This window comes from Gracilinanus agilis, chromosome 2 (genome assembly GCF_016433145.1).
Source record: "Gracilinanus agilis isolate LMUSP501 chromosome 2, AgileGrace, whole genome shotgun sequence".
NCBI lineage: Eukaryota > Metazoa > Chordata > Mammalia > Didelphimorphia > Didelphidae > Gracilinanus > Gracilinanus agilis.
In genome coordinates this window covers 116,136,956-116,149,039 of record NC_058131.1, presented here as the reverse complement: position 1 = coordinate 116,149,039, position 12,084 = coordinate 116,136,956, and the positions used below count along the sequence as shown (strand labels likewise).

The 12,084-nt window shown below is 49.9% G+C and overlaps 1 protein-coding gene across 1 annotated transcript; it reads right to left on the bottom strand.

Annotated features, from left to right (window-relative positions):
- Positions 1-5,842: 5,842 nt before the first annotated feature.
- Positions 5,843-9,964, bottom strand: OTX1 (orthodenticle homeobox 1). The gene is made up of 3 exons (XM_044660687.1): positions 9,868-9,964; positions 8,388-8,539; positions 5,843-6,694 (listed from the first exon to the last, which is right to left on the bottom strand). Exons 1-3 carry the CDS (start codon positions 9,962-9,964, stop codon positions 5,843-5,845), a joined length of 1,101 nt encoding a protein of 366 aa, XP_044516622.1.
- Positions 9,965-12,084: the final 2,120 nt, after the last annotated feature.

Sequence of the window (12,084 nt, the reverse complement as noted above, 5' to 3'; positions counted from 1 at the left end):
AATTGGTTTTGCTACTGTTAGAATAGCTATGTATTGCTTCATTGCTTCATTCTGCTCTTTTTTAGTATTGTTGGTTGGTTTTTTTCTCGGCAGTTCTTTCCTAAATATGAACCTATTTTTGTCTGAAATTTAAAGTATTTGGAATCTCTTGCTTGCAATTTCTCACCAGGTGTGGCGCAAATGTGAGTCTGTAGAACTTCTGTGCAGTTGTTAATTAAATTACAAAGCTATTTTGAAGTCTTGCAAAATTGTATTTACAACTGATTTAGAAACTAATTTTTAGCTGGTGATGTCATAAGTTATACGTAATGCAGAGTTAAATACTTTGATGGGATTTCTTTATTTCTGCGATTGAAATTAGTGACTCAGTGGTTAAAGAAATCTTCAAAGTTAACTCAGTTTGCAAGAGTAAGTAGTGATTCTTTTATTTTCATAAATTGTAAAAAAGATATTTTATACGTTCTAGAAGCACCTTACTATTTGAAGAACTGATACTGTATTGTGGAGAAGTCCTATTACTTTACTCCAAAGGGATATATTCAACTTTTTGTAAAAGTCAGATTTCATTAGACATAGAAAAGCAACCCCTCTCAACTGGGAGGTGTCTCAATCTTTCCTTCCTCAATCAGTTTCCCTGAATCAAGGGTTCTTAAGCTGGGGACGGAGAGTTTGATTTGATAACTGTATTTCAGTATAATTGGTTTCCTTGGTGATCCTAAGCAATTTTTTTCATTCCTTTAAAGGCATTCTTCTTTCTCGAGTGTGTCTTAGTGAGCCCTGAGAGGCTCGATGCGGGTTACATAAAGATTTCGTTGTGAGTTCAAAGCTAGAGAATTTCCGCGTTATCTGGAAGCCTATGTGGATGCTTGGGGTCGGACCGGGAATAGAGGCGGAATACGGTCCTCTCCTCCTGTGAGATGGGTATAATACACGCTCATAGGCAGTTACACATGTACTTTGGAGGAGAATTTGCACCCACAACCTGTCCTTACTTCACCACTCTGACTTCCCGAGATTGCTCGTCTGCTTTGGTGGTTTGTGCCTGCTGGCTAGGGCCAGAAGCCTGGGTGTGAGGGGAGAAGAGGAAGGGGAGGGCTTTTCTCCCACCCCATTTCGCGACTCAGTGCGCTCTGGCCGGCACCGCGTGTAAGATGCCCTTGGTCACGCTCCCTCGAGCCTGGTGCGAGCTGAGTTCTCTTTTAAGCTTCCCGAAAGGGGTCTTCCCTGTCCTCTTGGGCACGCGGCACTCACGAAGCAGTTGTTTCTTTTTCTCTTCGCCCACGAAGATCTTAGCCATCCTGAGAGGGGAGGCCCGGGACCTGGCCGGTGTGGGTGCCTGCTGAGGAACCCGGGTAACTGTTTCGGCTGAGGCTCAAAAGCAAGAGAAAAGCACGTGCTGTGCGCCGTGTGACTCCAGGCGTGGCCAACCCTTGGGGCTGAGGGGTCTCCTTCCTTCCACTGGGAAGACCACCCCGCTGGGGTTCGAACTTGTTCCTTGTCCCTGTTCTACCCCTTCCAGCACCAAGTGCCCGTTCACCCCGGGGCTGATTAGGTAGGCAGAGCCGCTCAAGCCGGCCGCCTCCACTCCCAGCCGGGAGCCAGTGGTGATACCACTACCACCCCATCCGGCCTAGGCACACAGGCTGGGGGTTCTCGGGCACCCTGGGTACTTCATCCCTAGCCTAACCCCGAGGAGACGCCATGCAGTAGTCGAGTCTGCTCCCATCTCTGCCCGGGCCATCATGGGGGGAATTGAGGGGCGGGGGTAGGATAGGCCTTGAACACCCTTGATCTAAAGCTCTGTTCAGCATTCCGCTCTGTCAGGTGTGCGGACGGGCTCCAGGCCCCTGAAGGATTTTATCAAGAGTGAGCAGGCGAAGGCGTCGAGGGTGTGAAACGAAGCCAGGGGCTCCGGGGTCCACGGGCAGTGGGAAGCTCCCCTCTGGCCAGACAGCCTCCCAAGAAAACCTCGTAGTGGTAAAAAGTGGATGGCAGGAACCCGGCGGGTGGCCGAGGATAGGCAGGAACTAGGCGAGGGGGATCGGTCTCCTTCTTCGGCAGTCCCAGACTACAAGGCAGCTGCGGGATGTTCGAGTTAGAGTTCAGATATTTAGTCCCACACTAACCGCACCGCTCCAGGGCATGGAGTCCTGGGAGAGCTTTCCCTTGGGTCTTCCGACTGCACGCTGGAGTTTCTCCCAGGTAATCATGGAACCTTCCCGGGTTCCTTTGGGACAAGTGCCCTGGCACCCCGCGTCTTTCTGCAGATAACCGAGATATTGTTTTCCAACTTGCGCCTCCGCTGCGCGTGTCTCTCCACACTTGGGTCCCGGTCCCGGGAACTCCGAGAGGACTTCTGACCACCTTCCTGGAGGGCGGAGCCCAGGGCTCGGATTCAGGGTGGGATTGCTTTCACTGCCGGGGGTAGGGTGGGATGGGGTGGAATGGAGTGGGAGAACAGTCCGCGCCACACACTTTAGGCGATGAGGTAGCTTCTTTAGGTGTTGGTGTAGCTGTTACTGCCGCGGTCTCCGCCTCCTTTGCAGCAGCCGCCGCCGCTGCTGCAGCTGCTCTTGCAGCTCAGCCTCACGTGAGTTTTCTGAGAGACTCCGGCCTGGGACTCTGACTGGTCATTTCCTGGCCACTCTCTGGCAGCGCTGGTAGGATGGGTTGGATGGGCAGGAAGAGAAAGGGACAAGAGCCAGGCTAGAAGGTGAGCTCGCGCTGATCTCTCCCCCTCCCCCCAACTTTCTGGGGCTCTGCCCGTCGGAGCCGAACAATCTAGTTTGTTTAAAGCAGAAAAATGGGCAAGAAGTGCTCACGTAATCAGTAACTAACTTGCGGAGATGGGACTGTGTTCGCAGGACCCGATCCGGATCTGCCAAAGACTGAGGCGGAAGATACTGTGGTTTGAAGGATTAGTTCAGCAAGAAGGAGAAAGCCAGGCTAATTCTCTAGGCCACAAGGCCCTTGGGGGGAGGGGGAACTTTCTTCTAAACCTGGCAACATGCGGCGATCTTGAGCTTCTCACAGAAATAAAGAATAGGAAAAGTTGGTCATTTAGCAGCAAACTTCGTTTCCGCTTTACTAACAATCGCCACAACTTTGCGGCCTCGCACTGCGAGTTTTTCTTCTGCCTCCACACCCAAAAGAAACTGACCTGTAGTCAAGTTTTCCCAAACCTGGGTAACTTTTGGTTTGTATGCTATGTTGTTTGAGGGAGAAGTGACTCCTACGTCCCCCTCGTCCCACAGAAGGGAAGAATAGTATTCTTTCTGCTACTCGACTTTGTAAACTAGGGAACTAAAACCTATTATGCCCCAGTATCTTATCTAAGTTCAAGGACCCAGTGGAGTGGAAATCGTTGTGATCAGTTTTCTGGCCTTAGTTGGTGTTGTTATTGTTGTTGTTTTAAAGCGAAACAAAACCCAGGCACGCACATGCAATCCACTTTTAAACCTGAATAAAAATAATTTGTTTTAGCTCTATCTCCTTTGTCCTTGTTGGGCTTTGGGGGGGGGGGCGGGCTATAGAAGAACCTCTAATTGGAAAGAACGGCCTATTCCTGTCCCATACTCAGCGAAACCCCTTGGGATAGCTAAGTAAAAAAGGATTTTCCCTGCCAGAATTAAAAATTAAAAACATGGCTCGTTTTCGTTTTCTGTTGTTTCGTTCTCTCTCTCTCTCTCTCTCTCTCTCTCTCTCTCTCTCTCTCTCCCCCTCCCTCCCTCCTCCGCTGTCTCTCTCTCTCCTCATAATAAAGGAAATTTCGTTCTTCTTCCACCTCCCAATCCCCTTTGCCTCCCGTATCTCTTTCTTTGAATACAATTAAAGAGGCGAAGTCAAAGGCAGGCTACTGGTTCCAAAGAAAAACGGCCCCTTTGGAGATCCTGATTACTGGCCCCTGCCTTATTTCGAAACTCCGGGACAGAGGTTGGAGGAGCTCTACTATCATTCATGTTCTATAGGCCTCTTTCAAGCTGTGGAGTCTGTTGAGCCTCCACAGATGAGAGCTATTTCAAAACAAAACAAAACAAAACAAACCGTTCAGGGCATAGGACTCCCCTTTCCCTCCTCCCCCCTTTCTGGCAAACTGGAAAAGTATTGCTTGCCTGTGAGAGAAATGGGAGCCTGAGGTAGAAACGGGGAACCCAGAGAAGAGCAACACTGAGGAGGAGTGCTTCATTAGTTTGAATTTTATTATTGGGGAATAATGTAGATAAAGGGGAGGGAAAGGAAACTGCCTTACATTTCAACAGGTAATTTGTGGTCTTCACGTCGGACAAATCAAATTTACAAATTCCTTTTCCTGCTAAGGGACAAGCGGCCAAGACCAGAGTTGATACCACAGGCGCCGAGTGCTTTCGGCTAGATTCTTGTAGAAATGAAGGTGCACTAAAAACTCACTAGACAAAACAGTTTTCTAAAAGAGAGAGAGATGAATTGGAACTGAGGTTTTGGTTCTGGTTTGTTTGTTTTTCCTTGTCGGGTTTCTTTTCTTTGTTTCTTTTTTCTTTTCTTTTCTTTTTTTTGGTTTGGTTTTAGTTTTTGGTCTTTTAACCCGGGACCGGGAGCCTCGCTTTAGCCGAGGTGTTCCCATCCAATCCGCTGTCCTCCGCCCTTTCCTCCCCTCGGATCTTTCCAGCCTGTCTGAGCTCCCCAAACTTAAATCAGTTTCCCCCACACCATCTGGACCTCAAGCTCCACCCCATCCTGCTTCCCTGGGACCATTGATTCTCACTTAATAAATACACCAAAGGGTAGAAAGGGAAGGGGTAAGATAGTATTGTAATAACTGGACACTTGAAAGCATCACCATTTGGGGAAGAGGAAGGGAGGTAACAGGGATTTTTTTGCTTTCCTTTTATATATATATATATATTTATATTTATATTTATATATATGCAGTATATATCTTAAAGATCTGTTTCCTGGGTGTTAAGACTCAAGATAGGCTCAATTCAATAAACAGCAACTAAAAAGAATAAGTGGTCCCCGGAACGGACCTGAATATTTACACCATTCCCACCGCTCAGCTGCGGCAGAATCCTAAACCAGTGCTGCTGGCCAGAGAAAGGGAGGGGCGGGGAGAGGCGGAGCTTTACCACTTCGACTAGACAGACATAGCCACTGACTTAGACACGAAACGTCCAGGCTCCCAGGCCCTCATCTCGAATCCACAGCCCGGGCAAAGTAGAGGAGGAAGCTAGAGGGAGCCGTTTGCCAGCAGTCTGGGACTAGCGAATAGGAGAGGGCAGTCGAAGGGGAGTTTGTGTCCGCTATGCACTTGCACTTTTGTTGGTGGTGGTGGTGTTTGGCCGGAGGGGCTGCAAAATCCTCTTCATATTGTAGAAGCACCAGTTAATAATCCCAGTGTCCAGAGACAATAAATAAACTTGATTAGGTTCAAACAGTGGGTCAGGACCAAGAGTCTCGGAAGTCTGGGACTATGGAGTTGCATGGCCAGAAAGGATGGAAGGGAGATTTAGGGGCATGGCAAGAGCATAGAGGGAACAGCAATTCCTGCCCAGCAGGTAACAGGTGAGTGAGGTGGAGACAGGTGTCCCTTCTCGCTAGAGCTGCAAGTTTAAACATCCCTGTGAGGCAGGTGGCATACAGATTCAAAGGGTAAGGGGGAGAGACAGCGAAGAGATGGGGAGCTTTTTGGAACAATGAAGCATATGGATTCTGGAGAGGTCAAAGAAAGAGGAGGAACAGCAGCAGCAGCAGCAGCAGGGCTGGAGGGGAGGTGGTGGAATTGGCAAATCACTTCCTGTATCTTCTCCTCCTGTCTTCTCTCTCACTAAGTCTCCCTCTCTCTTCCTCCTTCTCTCTCTTTCTCTCACAAGACTTGGAACCTCCAAGAGGCCTGATCCTTATAGTCCAGACAGTCAGGTGAATTGAAGTTGAGTTTCCAGGCAGAAGAGGCTGCAGTGGCCCCCGGCTCCTTGTAATCTAGGCATTCGGAGGAGTTGAAGGCAAGCCCCGTGCTGCCATAACTCTGATGGTGGTGGTGGTGGTGGTGATGGTGGTGACTGGAAGACTGGCTTAATGGGTGGTGAGGGTGGTGGTGGTGGTGATGGCCAGACATGGATGAGGGGGTCATGGGGCTAAGCTGATGCGGGTGATGATGGGAGTGCATCGGTGCCAGGTAGGAGCTACAGTCCACTCCACCGAAGTAAGAAGAGGAAGGCGCAGGGTAACCCTGGCTGTAGCCACCGCCTTGACCGTAGGACATGGGATAGGAAGCAGCTGCGGCTGAAGCCGCTCCTGCGGCCACAGAACGTTGCATGCAGGATGTGTTGCTGGGTGCTGGCAAAGGCTCCGGAACGGAGACGGAGGAGGGACCTGAGCCTGGGGAGATAGAGGCAGGGCTCCAGATGGAGGAGGCAGTGGGAGTGCTCAGGGACGATGCTGCAGCTGCTGCGGCCACCGCTGCAGGGTTTCCTCCAAGGGCTGCAGCAGCGGCAGCCGCTGCTGCTGCTGCCGCTGCTGCAGGGTTTCCAGATGAATTAGAAGCAGAGCTGGAGGATGAAGCTGAGCTAGAGACTGCAGGTGGAGTGAACTGACCACTGCTTTCAGAGCCTGAGCTCTCCCGAGCAGGAGAAGACTTTTTCTTGGTGGGGCGGCTTTTGGCCCCACTTCCACTCTGCTGCTGCTGTCGGCATTTAGCTCGTCGGTTTTTGAACCATACCTAAACAAGGACAGGGAGATTAGGAATACGTTATGTCCCAGGCTCAGCTCAATTTCCTTTTCCCCCACTTCCCCCCCTTTTTCCCTATCTCTTCCAAAATTTTCACCTTTGGTTCTTATCCGCACTCATCAACCTATCTCTTCTCCAGCTTTCTCTGGTCACATCCAGGAACATCCTTATCAGACTTGGTTTCTTTCCTATCAGCAAAATCACCCATTCCCCAGAACCTGTTTCCTAATTCTCTACCCACAAGTGGTGGATGCTTCATGTACCCATTTCGCAGAACTGTGGGAACCTAACCCCAGATTCTCAATATTTCCCTAAGGAAAAGGAAAATTGTTCAAGACAGCTCCACTTTAAGAGCGCCATTATAAGATGTTCAAAAGGCTACTAGAGAGGAAGAGCCTAGGACAACCCTGGCCAACAGTAGGATTTGGACTTCCAGTCTGTCCTGGGAAGTGGGCAGCGCTTCTCAAATTTCCGAATAATCTTCAGAATCCCTTTAGATATACTCAAAAGTCCTCTGGTTTTTAATGAGAGAATCAGTAAAAGGAGGAGGGTAGGCAGAAAAGCAGATCTTGGAATCTAATATGTGTTTATTTTTTAAGATAAAATTTCTGAGGTTAGATTGGAGTTGGAGCTACGAAGAAGCCACTAAATGAGGAACCCGAGAAGAATCAGGATTCCAAGTCGAAATGAAGATCAACCCCAGAGAATGCAGAAAGGAAATCTGGGTGGGATTTCGTTAGGTGTCTACTATAAGTTAGGAGCACTGTATTCCAGAGTCATAAAGTCTCCTCTTCTGCCACCACACAGTTCTAATTTTCCCAATTTTCCTTCTCTTTCTTACACCATGGTGGGGGGAGGGGAAACAGAGCAAAGCTCTAAATTTTCTATTACTCCCAGGTTAGTTTCAAAACCTGGTTGTTTCCTTACCCAAACCATTTTCAGTAGTAGAACTAGTAGTTTTTAGTTAGTTCAGTAGTAAAAACAGTAGTTTTCAGTAGTAGAAATAAAACAAAAATAAGTGTAGTTTGTGGAATCTTTTTTTTTTTTTACAGTGGACCAGTCTAGTGAGATTAAGAGGAAAACAAATTGAAATTAAAGAAGCTTAAACCCATCTAGATGATCATGCTCCACAATCTAGCACAGTTCTGAGCTTTTCTTGGCCTACATACAACTTCATTTTTCCCTGTTCTAAGGTGGGGGGAGGAGTTTAGAACCCAAAGGAAAGAGGAAAGTTAGAAGGTAATATAGAATATAGAAAGGGAGGCTTGGACACTAAAATGGCTTTAGCTTCCAGAATCATCTTTTCTTCTCCATTCTAAAAAGTGCTTTCAACTGGGGGGTGGGGGTGGGGGAGAAAATTCCTTAAATTCTTCCCCCCTCCAGGGTTCATAACACCTCATTTTCCCTACCTCTAAGTCCAAATTCTAGGACAAAGAATCCTGCCCCTGAAGCCTAGCCTTCCTACCCCGTTCACTAATTTCAAAGAAATCAGAAACCAAATTCTAATTGTGTCCTCAGCCAGGCCAAAAGCACTATAAGCCAGTCTGTGTGTCTCAAAACGGCCCTGGCCTCTACATGGAACTCTGAAGCAGATCCGGGAGGAACCTAGCTATAGGAATAAATCCCAAGTCCCTTGCCTATAAGCCCACTCCATCCCAGTTTCCTGGGTTGGGAAAATTCCAACCTGAACTCTGGACTCGGGTAAGTTGATCTTAAGAGCCACTTCCTCCCGCATGAAGATGTCTGGGTATCGAGTCTTGGCAAAAAGGGCCTCCAATACATCCAGCTGCGAACGTGTGAAGGTGGTTCGTTCACGTCTCTGCTTCCGGGGGGTCGCTGTGCAAGAGAAACATAGGAATTAGTGACCTTAAGTCTGAGCATTAGAACCTGGACCTCAGCACTCTGAAGTCCAAGCTGACAGGAAGGAAAGGAATTCCAGAGTTCCTTCAAGTGAGAGTTGAAGATACTCTTTGGGAGCTTTTTTTTTTTGAGGGGGAAGGGAGACAGAAAATGAAGAAGCTGTTTTCTAAATTCTGGGGGTAATTAGAGAAAGGGTGTACAGAAAGAGAAGCACAGTTGCCGGTTTCCCGGAGCTGCCTACAAGGGGAGGCTGCTCAGGTTCTCTTCTTTCCAAGGTCTGGCCCAGAATTGCCATAGGTATGAGAAAGTCCAGTGCACATGAGAACTAATTCTTGCTGAGTGCAAATGGGTGGAGGAGGGCAGGAGAAGGAGGTGGTCGAAATTTCAAGAAAGCTTTAGGTTCACAGGGTATCTTCTACTTGCTTTCTTATTCTGCTCCAAGTATAAAAAGGAGAAAAAGAGAAACTAAAATTCTTTCTCCCTTCCGCTTCCTTTTTTGTTTGAACTTATTACTACTCATAGTCTCCACACTTGTTCTAGGAAGTCTAAAAAATCTATGGGGATAGAAGCTCCCAGATTTTTGTTTGTTTATTTTCAAGGAGGAGGATTCAAGGAAAGAAACAGATTGGAGTTAAAGAACTTAAGAGTCCTTCTCAGGCAGCTTCTCCCCCAACCACCAACTTCCCATACAAAATGAATTAGTGCAAAGCAAGGGGCCCAGGGTCCGGAACAAGTTAAGACTGGAGGGAGCCGTCCCCTTCCCTCAACCAGCCCGAATTTTTTTCTATACTGGAGATTCATGCTTCCAGACCAACCCTCCAAAGTCTAAATAAAGCAAAGATTTGCCCCTTCTCCTACCCATCCAAGTTGGTGTGAAAATTAGAATCAACCAAATCAGATCACCCCTGCAGAAGTAATCCATATGCTGCTGCACTGGAGGTTTGGCATACAGAGTGCAACATTTTATATGTATGTTGTCTTATATCAAGTACTTAACATGACAGTGCATGTTCCTGGTTTCCTGCCTGTATCCCGCTGTATGGCCTATACAGAGATTTCCACCCTAGCTGCTAACAGAAACCACTGAAAAGTTTCCTCTGAACCCCCAGATAGCTGGAGATCCCCAGAATGGGCTTTAAAGTTACATATTATATAAGTTCTACTCAGCAATCCTGCTTGTACCCAGTGACTGTTAAGTCAGAGAATCCTCTAGAGGGAGGAACAGGTGGTCTAGGATGGGAGCAGGGGGAGACCCAAAAGAAAGAGAATCTTAGCCCAGGTAGGTCAAGTTGGGCAGTGCTCACCGGGATATCCCACTGAGGGATGCAGCAGATCCATGGCTGGCCCTGCGAGGCCCAGCCCATTCATGCCGTAGGGGGGTTGTTTGAGGTAAGACATCATGCTAACAGCCGGGTTGAGGGGCCCCAAAGGATCCAGAGGGGGCCAGTCACCGGCTGAAGATTCCCACAGCGCAGTCCCAGGTGTCAGAAGGGGCTCCAATGGATTCGGTAGGTTCGTGGGCCCAGGGCCTCTGGGGACACAAGACAGGAAACCCATAGCTAGTAGCAACTGGGACAGTCGCTGGGTTCCCCAGTCCCAACACTGGGTAAGCCCGCAGGTGAGCAAAGTTCAGGGGAATTAGTAAAAGGTGGTCTGGGGGTTGTAAGGGCAAGCAGGTTGGCCAGTACAGCTAGTTTCACCACTTTGAAAACTAGGCCTGGCTGAATCGGGCGATGCTGCTTTGCTTTTACTAAGAAAACAAACTTTTCTAGATTTTCTTCCCCTGCTTCCAAGCTGTGGCAAAAGCTCAGAGAAAAGGCAACTTTCGGATTCTGCAGGGGTGGGGGGAGAACCAGGGTGAGTATGGGGAGATCCTGGCCTTCAGGGTGTCGATGGCAACGACCCAAAAATACCAGCGTAGAAAAGCTGGCTGGGGGAGGTGAGAGGGAGCTGCTTGCGGAGCTGGGCCTCTGGCTGCAAAAATGAAGATTTGCTCGGGAAAGGTTCGGCCTGAGGCTGTGAGGGAGTGGCTGTTGCTTCTTTCATTAAAAAAATTTGTTTTAAGGGGCAGGGGTGGGGTGGGGGCAGGCAAGAACCCTGGGAGTGGGGGTTGGAGGGGCATTTCTATCTAGCCACGGAGCCCACACCCAGCTAGACCTTATGGAAAACCTCAGGGACAAGAGCAACAGCTCTTCTCCAGGGTCCTGAGGTCAGAGGCACTACTCCCTCAGATCGATTTCAGAAATTCCACCAAGGGTCGGTCCCCAATCTCTCACTTCAGCCCGCACCCCGCAACTTCTTAGCCCGAGCCCTGGAAGAAACTCTTCCTCCGCATTCTGGCTAACTCCAATAGTAGCTGCCCGCCCCGGGCCCAGTTCCGCACCTTGTTGCTGGCCTACTAAGCTCAAAGAAAAGCAGAAGCGGTTGGGGGAAAAGGTGAGTGCGAGACAGGGTCAGAAATCCGAGGAGGGTTTTCTCCCTTAGTTAGGGGTGTGCGTGTGGATGGGACTCTTCTCTCCCGGGGCAGGCCGCTTCCGAAGGCCGGTACTGGCCCTTTTGTAGTGGGTTGTTGGCTGGTAAAGCTTTAGAGAGAGGCTGGAACTCTGGCCCTCACCAGGGTCAGGGCAGAGGTCTAGGGCGCCTCTAGGACGGGTAGGGTGGGTGGGGAAGGCCTAAAGATTCCCAAGCTCCAGTTGTCTCTCACACCTCGTCCTAGCCCCAAAGTAGGCAGCATTTCGGGAGCTAGGCCTTCGGCGGCGCAAAATTCGGCCTCTGGCTGGGGCTGTAATCTCCTTTTGCCACTTCCCTGGCCATCGGTCCGGAATTTGAGGGGTTTCAAGACAAGGTGTCTTGAGAGAAGAATTAGTGGTAGGAATCAGGCAGAGAGCCCAGAGTCCGAGAGGAGCAGAGAGACCTAGAGCCCCAGCTGCTTCACCCGATTCCCGGCGAGGCACAGGGGACCGAGCCGCTGTAAGTCAAGAAAGGCTGGGGATGAGTGGGGAGGGCCGGTTAGGGGAGATATGGGGGAAAATGCCAACCAGGGCTCGTAGTTCTAGGGCAGATGCAAGGCCTGGCTGAGCGCCGCCCTCTTACCTCACGCCCTCCCCGCCACCCCCCCAACAACCCCTACCTCTCGGTAGGAGGTCGAAGAGGAAAGGGCGAGGAGCCGCAGCGGGAGAGGACTAAGAGGGCTTAGGACAGGGGCAAGAGCCTCAAATGGTAACAGGTTTCTACGCTGCCACAGTTCCAAGTTAGAAAGACTTTCTCCAAACTTAGCACTTCGCTTAGGCTACTTCGAAGGAGGCGGGGGTGGGTGACGAGTAGGGGTCGGATCTCAGCAGCTGTGCCCCGGGATCCTCAGCACAGTAAGGGAGCCGGGAAAGGTGCCTCAGCCTTCCGAGTTCCGCCCCTGCCCTGGGGCACACGGAGCCCAGGAGTCCCGGGAGCCAGGGGCCTCGGCTGGGGAGGGGGCTGCTGCAACAGCGGCCGCTGCGGCGGCGGCAGCGGCGGCGGCGCCAGCT

Excerpts from the sequence above, each read along its gene's own strand:
- OTX1 (XM_044660687.1), bottom strand. The coding sequence starts at position 9,964 with ATGATGTCTTACCTCAAACAACCCCCCTACGGCATGAATGGGCTGGGC. Across the intron at positions 8,540-9,867 it reads TCCCTCAGTGGGATATCCCG|CGACCCCCCGGAAGCAGAGA; the intron begins GTGAGCACTGCC and ends TCTCTTGCACAG. Across the intron at positions 6,695-8,387 it reads TACCCGAGTCCAGAGTTCAG|GTATGGTTCAAAAACCGACG; the intron begins GTTGGAATTTTC and ends GTCCTTGTTTAG.